Raw genomic sequence first — 9,414 nt, 5'->3', positions numbered from 1 at the left:
AAAAGTCTGTTTGTTGCTCATGATATAAAAATACTTGTTCTGTTTTCATTCTTTTATTTTGAAGAGGCAGGATATGCCATTTTAAAACTGACTGGCTTGAGGAAGAAATTCTAATAACACCAGAATTTATTACTAATTAAAGGTTATTCTACCGTTCTTTAACTCTTATTGATCTTAGTTTATTAAATCTTTTAATAAACTAAGATCAATAAGAGTTAAAGTTCTAGTAGTGGATTAATTATTGTACTATGCTCCTAGTATTCATCGTTTGATAGAAGTTAAATCGTCTAACGTACCAACCGGAGCTGAAACTATTCTAAGTCCTGAGGAATGAAATAACAAGCAGCATGTGACAGTGAGAAGTCTTTTTATTTGCTTTAACTGCAGGTTTTCAACATCATGAAAACAGAAGGCAACAGATCTCAACTTCAACCATAAAACGTTACAGGCATTATACTGCGTTTGGGTTTTCTGTCATGAACTCAAACATCTGCAAAAGCAAGAAAAACAGCTGATTTAATAAAAAAAGCAAAAATCAGGAAATGCTCAAACTTTATTGTTTGTTTTAAAAAGAAAAAAAGGAATGAGTGACAGCTGTGAACATCAGCAGCAGGGCGGCTTTTAGTTTCCCCCGCGGAGTCGCAGCACCAGGTGGAGGGTGGACTCCTTCTGGATGTTGTAGTCGGAGAGGGTGCGGCCATCTTCCAGCTGCTTGCCAGCGAAGATCAGACGCTGCTGGTCGGGAGGGATGCCTTCCTTATCCTGGATCTTTGCTTTGACGTTCTCGATGGTGTCGCTGGGCTCAACCTCCAGGGTGATGGTCTTACCGGTGAGGGTCTTCACAAAGATCTGCATGCCTCCCCTCAGACGCAGCACCAGGTGGAGGGTGGACTCCTTCTGGATGTTGTAGTCGGAGAGGGTGCGGCCATCTTCCAGCTGCTTCCCGGCGAAGATCAGACGCTGCTGGTCGGGAGGGATGCCCTCTTTGTCCTGGATCTTGGCCTTCACGTTCTCAATGGTGTCGCTTGGTTCGACCTCCAGGGTGATGGTTTTGCCAGTGAGGGTCTTCACAAAGATCTGCATGCCTCCCCTCAGACGGAGCACCAGGTGGAGGGTGGACTCCTTCTGGATGTTGTAGTCGGAGAGGGTGCGGCCATCTTCCAGCTGCTTGCCAGCGAAGATCAGCCTCTGCTGGTCGGGAGGGATGCCTTCCTTATCCTGGATCTTTGCCTTGACGTTCTCGATGGTGTCGCTGGGCTCGACCTCTAAAGTGATGGTCTTACCAGTCAGGGTCTTCACAAAGATCTGCATCTTGACACTGCAGACAGAAAATACAGAAATCATAACAAAACTCCTTATACACCATTTAGTCCACTTGTTAAAGCTTTGCTTCCACATACTCTAGTAACAACCCGTAGCACTGTTATCTAAACACATGACTCCATCTCCATTTACACCAAGTTAATCTTTAATTACTGTGGCCTCAGATAATCTGATATGCAGCCAACCTCTGACTGGATTAGCTCCAAGTTAGGCTAAAAACGTATTTACATCAAAATAAAAGTCTCTGAACTTAAATCTGACTACTCGACACTCGTGACATCTCTGCAGTACAAAGTCAATACGAATTTTAAGTCTAAAATGATCATTTAATCCAAAAATCATCATGTAGCTACACTGCCATGCTAACAGTTAGCTCCTGTTTTAAACCAAACCACACCCACATCTTTCTTTTCGACGGTTTCAGTCTTTACAGCGGCCTCGTTTTTGTTAAATTCGCTAGAAAACACGCGTAAACGTAAAAACAATAACGAAAAGACGCCTTTGTTTTATAAACCCAGTGTTTGTTTGGCGGTTGAAGCTAACCGGCTAACGTCGGCTACTGTAGCCGGAAGTCGCTGGAAGGGGCCGGCGTTTATTCATCTTTGAGTCGTTTATTTGGTCTCAAAGTTGACCTTACTGCATTTAAGCATCGTTAATATTTAAGTATTGTATATTTTATTGTTTAATCGAGCGAACTAAACGCCCAGTTCTGATTAAATCCACCGCTTGTCGACGTTTCGTTTAGCCTTAGCTCAGGCCCTCATTAGCCTTGTTAGCTAGTTTAACAGCTGACGCAGCTAGTCATTCATTCGTTTAACGGCTCCTTTGAGGTTAAATTAACTATATATAACGAAAAACATAGAAATTCTAATATATTTAAATATTATCGTTCAAAATAATAATACTAAATACATTACTTACAAACAAATTGTTCCACCGGTTGCTGCTCGTGTCACTTCCTGTTTCTCTCTGCTGTTTCTGACGAGCAAATCACAGCGGAGCGGTATTTATAGGCAGCTAGCTATGTATCCTTCCGCTGCTCCACCCAGCGGAACTATAAGATACTGTAAACTACAAATCTCAACATAAAACTGTTCTTGTATCAATTAAACATAAATATTCTGGATACCATACACTTACTCAAAATTACAGCCTTTTATAGAGATGACACGGCAACGATTTAGGAGCAGAGTGACTAAGAGAAAGTGACGCGGATGTAGACGGAGCCTTGGGCAAAACAGGAAACGGTTGGCAGTTATTTGATGAAATAAGCAAAACTAAGATAAATACAGATGATATTAATGTTTAATAATCTATTAATACTTTTATTTATTATTTATGAATTTATCTTTATGAATACTTGACATGTTTTCCGGTTGATCTGACTCAAGGCAGAAATGTGAAACAGAAAGATTCCTCTTCACTTTTATTTTTATTTAAATAGATAAATGAAAAAAATAAAATTTCACTATTTTATTGTTTATTTATTTGATCATTTTCTTTTTTCTTAATATATGGCTTTCTTTGTGTATTGTAGAATTGCAATACAGGGACAGTAACTTTTGCTTTTGAAATATAATTTTTTATTTTTATTTTTTTAAAAGTAATTGAACTATATTACATTATGACATTGTTAAGATCCATCCTCCAATCAGACAGTGACATTTACTAGTATTATTATGGGGTTATCGGTTGTTGTAGCATGACTTGCACTTTTATTTTGAATTTCATCATCAGGAGTAAAAGACAATCATTCTGTGAAATCATTTTAAAGAATGATTTCACAATCTCCATTTCACACCCCACACAAACACAAAAATTAAATGGGTCCTCTAAAACAGAACCTCATAAAGGTTTAACGTTATTGTGCCTTTCTTCCTTTAAAAGTAACAACAACATGGTTGAAGGCTCTGTAACACAAGGCCTGACCAGCTTTATGGCTTTATTTTTATATATAGCTCATAAATTTGCCTTTCAAATAAGACTTTGAACCTCTTTCACAAAAAAAGATTCAAAACATCAGAGGATTTTCCTAAAAGTAGAACCCAATCAAACAAATGAAACAGAAATAGTGTACTTGTTCATTTATAGTTAATGATTTGTACATATCTGTGAGTTGCAAAAGAATGTGAACCCTTGTGCAGCAGTAACAGCAACTAAACATTTCCAGTAACTGCTGATCTGCCGTCTGTACGTGGCACAGTAACTGTATGTAGTAAATATGCAAAAAGGAAGTTGAAGCTGTTGTCTCTGCAAGTATTTATTTCACTCATTTCTTTATCCCTGCAGAACATTTGAAGCTTCTTCCATCTAACGGTGCTCTTGTCGGAGAGAAGGAATCATTTTAAAAGATAAAATGTGCCCTCTACTGTAGGTCGTTTTTATTTTTAGTCACGCTAGCTTTGTGGCTGCACCAGACAAAAAAAACTGGGAATGTTTGCACACAACTGACGTCGTGGCAAGACGTCAGTTGTGTGCAAACATTCCCAGTCCTCAGAGGTCTGCTGATCTTTTCTTCTGTGAGGTTGACATTTGAAGGAGAAATCTCATGAATTATCAAATGGATTGTGAGAAAATTCTGTTTAAGCTATTCATGCTCCTACCCAGGCTTGACTGTAATCACATTAGTGCTCCTTTGACTTTGAGTTTCAGTTTTAGGGTGGAGTTCCCATATCATGTTGTGTTAAAATAGCTGCATCATTACAGTATCTCACCACGGCACATTAAAACAAAGCACCTCTACATCCCCCAGTCTTTTCTGACAGTTTCTTTGTTTAAATCTTTAGGGGACAACTTGATAAGGCAAAAGAACACACTGATGTATCTGCTGAATGAGCTGGAGTCATTATTCATTAAGTGACAAAACGTTTTATAGGTTATAATTTCTTATAATTAGAAATATATATTTAAGAGCAGCAAACACACAAAAAGCTCTGAAAGATTACATAACTGTCTAGGGGTGAAGGGGTCAGGGGGGTTGCTGGACCAGAGCCTCAGCTCGAAGAGAAGGTTTATATTTGTTTTTGGAAAATCAATCAAAGAACGACAAAGGGAGGTGTGTAAATATCTAGAGATATAAAGAGAGAGAGAGACTCAAAATGATCAGAGAGAGACAAAAATAGATGAACACAGAGCAGGATGTTACAGAAACTGCAAAAACAGATGCAAAATCCAGGCTCTTGTCCAGAGTATAATCCATCATCTCCTTGTAACAGGTGGAGGTAGAGCAGAGCGTAGTATTAATTAAACTAAAACATGAGTGAGTCTGGAGGAAGTGTGGGCGGGGCATCAATATCACGGCTCCACGCGGCTCCGCCCTCAGACCGAACTGATCAGACTCTGGATCCAAACTCACAAGATGGCGCCGCCCGTAAAAACAGAGTCAGTTTGACCAATGAGAGGAAGAGGAGACGTGGTGTCCATGTTTATATACAGACTATGCTTTTAACTGTTAGTCACAGAACAAAAGGTCACGGACGAATATATTTATCGTCTTCGTTAATAAAACAAACACTTCTATGTTGGTGGACGAGTCAAATCAACAGCAGGAACTTTCCACAGTTTCTCTTTTTCTTTGTGGAAAAATCTGGATCCAAAGAAAACTCAGATTGAACTCCACTCTGATAAAAGAGGTTTGTCCGTGGACTGAAATACTGATAATTATCCTGAGGCCTTGACCCCTCCTGCAGGAAAAAACCCAATTACTATGCTCACCTTCAGAAAAGTTCCTGGACAAAGTAGAAAAGCGGCTAATAACCAACTTTGAAAACAAGTTCTCTGCCAAACCACCTGCTTCTCTTTATTAGACGCTGCATTAATAACTCTGACAGATACGAGCTGCGTGTGTTTCCTCAGCGGCGTGAGTCTGACCCATGCTGTTAGCTGCCTGTAATATTAATGACGTCTTTGTGTCGCTGGGCTCATTAAGAGTCTCTCTGGATAATGGCGCAGACTAAACGCCTTAAATACAGACATTAATGGAATGTATTTCTGGCTCTGTGAATGGCTTTGGGTTCATTAAACCCGTGTGGGTAGCGCCGGGTTTCCTCAGAGTGCCTCATATCATCAAGCATCTGGTTAAAAGCTTCTCTGCAGCAGAATTAAACGCAGCAGGAAGCCCTGTGGAAATCGCTACCGTAGCAGGAAGCCTGATCCTCCCATTAGCATTCATGGAGGAAACTGAAGGTATCATTAGGACGTTAAACTGGGCTGGAGGTGGGGGTGGGTGGGGGGGTGCTGTGGGGCAGGATTCACCTCCCACCCGTCGGGCTTTGTTTGCAAGACAGCAGCGCTCGGTCGGTCCAGAGATAAGTCAGACAGAAGGAGAGGCGAAGCAAAGAAAACCTTCATCACTGTTGAGTCTGTGCTGATGGTCTGAAGCTAACGTGAGCATTCAGAGATTACTTAATCAGATTAATGTGGTTTGAAAGACAGACAAACTTCCCCAACTCATAATATTTGCTGTGGATGGTGAAAAAGTGAACAAGTACACTGATCAGGCATAACATTATGACCACCTTCCTAATATTGTGCAGGTCTCCCTTGTGGTGACTCATCAGAGAATGGACATGGGCCTTCTGAGGGTGTCCTGTTGTTAGTGGGGGGGTCTTTGAGGGGAGGGGCCTCTGTGGATCATCCCACAGATACTTGATCAGTTTGGGATCTAGTGAATCTGGAGGCCAGGTCAACACCTTGTGCTGTTCTTCAAGTTTTTTTTTTTAGTTGTTCCTAAAGTGTTTTTGTGTGTGTGTCTGTGTCAGGCTGCATCCTGCTGGGGATGGCTGCTGCCATCAAGGAGTGTCATTGCTATGGGGTGGGGGTGCCTGGTCTGGTCTAGGTGGGTGCTACATGTCTAAGTAACATCCACACCAATGAATGCCAGGTCCAGAAGTTTCCCAGCAGAACACTGAACTGTCACAAGATAATCAATGTTATTTACTTTACTCCTGTCAGTGGTCATAATGTTGTGGCTGATCGGTGTATAAAACAATTTATGCAAATCAGCCATAACATTATGACCACTGATTATCTGATTCTCATGGCTCCTGTCAGTGGGTGGAGCTATAGCCTTGTTCCAGATCTCAGTCCAATCCAGCATCTGGGAGACGTTCTGGACAAACAGGTCTTCTGATGCACGGAGGCTCCACCTCTCCACTTAAAGCAGGACTTAAAGAGTCTGATGCTGACGTCTTGGTTCCAGATGCCACAGCTCCACAGCTTCAGAGGTCTAGAGGAGTCCAGGCCTTGGTGGGCCAGTGGGGGAGGAGCTACACAATATCAGGCAGCTGGTTATAATGTTATGGCTGATCGGCCGTGACAGAGAAGAAGTGATGAGAACGGCTGGATGTTTAGAAAGAATCTTTTGTACTTTTTATTGGAGTTTTACCGTTTATTTAGGGAAACTGTTAACATTTGTCTTTGTCATAATGAAAATGTACATTTATTTATCAATCTGCATAAAACGTCACATGTACAGTACATCAAAATAAATACATCATCTGGTGGGTTGGCTGAGCTTGCACTCAGGAGATCGACCTGTTGACGGCCACAGCTACGACGCACGCCTTCCTCTTTAATCCTGAGCCCGGGTCCAGACCTGGGGGCTCCGGGGCCAGCCTACGACAGTCAATCAAACTAACTACGTCAGGAATAAGACAACAGCACTGCACCGGCCCCGGAGACACAGGTTTAACTACAACTACAGCTACAGCCAGGGGTGGACCGGCTGGAGGAAAGAGGCCTGAAGGCGTATGCAGGTGAGGAGGGGAGAGATCGGGGGGGAGACGATGCCCGGCTTCCTCCTGAGTGAGACCGTCGAGGTGGGAAATAAAGAAGTTGTTGTTTTCCTTCCTGTTTAAATCAGTGGAGCGGGTGAGTCATGATGGAGACGATGGAAACCTTTAAAAATCCACCTCCACCAGTCTGTCTGTCTGTCTGCCACCAGAGAGTTAGCAACACCTGTGGTAACCATGGCAACAGCCAGTGTGGCCAGAGGCGATGCTGCAATGCAAAAAAACAAAAAGAAAAATCCCCTGCACCCCCTCCCACCCCCCCAAAAAAAGCATTTATCACAGAAACCTGCATGAGAAAAGATTTAGACCATAGACTGTAAGAAAAGTGGACGCCATGACAACTCCTCTAAAAGTGAAGCCAAAGCATGTGGAGCTCCCCCTGGTGGCTGGATGTGGGATAGGTCATATAATAAGCCCCGCCCCCCATGGTTGACGGCCATGCACCCTCAGGTTTTCAGTCTAATCTCTTTTACCCACAAAGAGCAAATGAAAACTAGACGTTGTTTCAAGAAATAGTATAAACGTGTTATTTAATGGAAATCCAGATGTTCAACCAACCATGAGCATAGACTGTATATAAATATGGACACCACGTCTCCTCTTCCTCTCATTGGTCAAACTGACTCTATTTTCCCGGGGATACGAGTGGCGCCATCTTGTGAGTTTGGATCCAGAGTCTGATCAGTACGGTCTGAGGGCGGAGCCACGTGGAGCCGTGATATTGATGCCCCGCCCACACTTCCTCCAGACTCACTCATGTTTTAGTTTAATTAATACTACGCTCTGCTCTACCTCCACCTGCTACAAGGAGATGATGGATTATACACTGGACTTGTGTTTTATTTCTTTTTTTTACAACTCTCATAGTTCCACGGGACATTTTATGCTGCGGTTGGCATGGCAACTGGTAGTCGCCCTGATGTCACATCCTGTTTCTATAGCATCAAATAACTAAAACTAAACTTATCCAAAAAACTGACACTTGAACATTCATCAACATTATATTAACTACCTAAAATGACAGAAACCATCATTGGAAAGAAATTATTTGACGTGTATTTTAGTGTTTTAGTTTGACCCAAGTCTCGCCCACTAACATGGAGGGGGTGGAGCTTATGACCTATACTGCAGCCAGTCACCAGGGGGAGCTCTACTTGTTTTGGCTTTACTTTAGAGGAGCAGTTCTGCCGTCTATCTTTATCAGTCTTCAGTTCAGCTTAAGAAATCGTATTCAGATGTTGTGAGTGATTAGCGCCGCCAGGTTCTTAGTCTGTTAAGTCGCCAGTAGACTCCAACCAGACTGATTGTTTGTTATTGAATAGGTTCAGAAAGCTGTTCTAGTTTCAAATTTTTCCTGTGACGTTCTGAAATTGATGATTTGATGACGACAACACGATGAATTAAAATCTGCTCTGATATCACATCATCTGGGGCGAACTTTAGAGCAACAGCGATGTAGTCAGACGTATCGTATGAGTGTCGTGGAGTGGAATTTGTTAAGAACAAAATGGAAATGAATTAGTCAACATGTCACATACGTCTTTGCTCTGATTGGTTGAAGGACAACCTGTATCGGTTGAAACATGCTCCATTATGAATCCAGATGTTTTCCAGACTCATGTTCTGAAGAGAATCGATTCTGGCTACTTCACACTAGATCTTTTGCAGTTTGGTCAAACTTTGCTTCTTTTGGACAAAAAACTGATCCTGGTTTGAGTCCAGTGCAGCGACGGTGGACCGGTGGATTTAGAGATTTTTAATTATTAAATAAATACTGAGCTTAAATATCTTGATTGGCTATGGCAGAAAGAAATCTACGAGATAAATAGTTTTTAAAAATGTTTTCCCATGTCGACCTCCACATCCCACCGTCCTGACGCTGCGTCCTGTCCCAGACTCCGTCCCTTTCTCCCCTCCTTCTCAACTCCCTCCAGTCCCATCTCCTCCTGTCTCACCCCGTTGACGATCTCAGATGATCTTCGGGTGTTTCTTCCCTCCATCCGTCCTTCCTCCATCTCCCATCATCCTTCACTGTTCTCCTCTTCGTCGTCTCCTGTTTCCCGTCAGGTCTAAAACAAAATAAATAAATAAAAAGGAGAGAACAGGATCGATCTCTGCGTCTCGCTGCAGAAGGGGCTCGGACATCATTATCTGTATTTACATCGCCTCCTCCTCCTCCTCTTCCTCCTCCTCCTCCTCCTCCAGGGGCGGAGAAGAGAGGGACGGAGGGAGGAGGGACGGAGAGTGGGGGAGGATGAAGAGCTGGGACGGGTTCAGAAATGTCTTTTTGAGTTTCTTC

The 9,414-nt window shown here is 42.5% G+C and overlaps 1 protein-coding gene across 1 annotated transcript; it reads right to left on the bottom strand.

Moving 5' to 3' along the window:
• Positions 1-350: 350 nt before the first annotated feature.
• Positions 351-2,332, bottom strand: ubc (ubiquitin C). Its single transcript, XM_084572232.1, has 2 exons — positions 2,245-2,332; positions 351-1,318 (listed from the first exon to the last, which is right to left on the bottom strand). The coding sequence occupies exon 2, from the start codon at positions 1,309-1,311 to the stop codon at positions 622-624; it is 690 nt and encodes a 229-aa protein (XP_084428358.1). The 5' UTR covers positions 1,312-1,318; positions 2,245-2,332; the 3' UTR covers positions 351-621.
• Between the last annotated feature and the right edge of the window lie 7,082 nt (positions 2,333-9,414).

Source organism: Chelon labrosus (genome assembly GCF_963514085.1).
Source record: "Chelon labrosus genome assembly, chromosome: 22".
NCBI lineage: Eukaryota > Metazoa > Chordata > Actinopteri > Mugiliformes > Mugilidae > Chelon > Chelon labrosus.
This window is presented reverse-complemented; position numbering and strand designations above follow the sequence as displayed.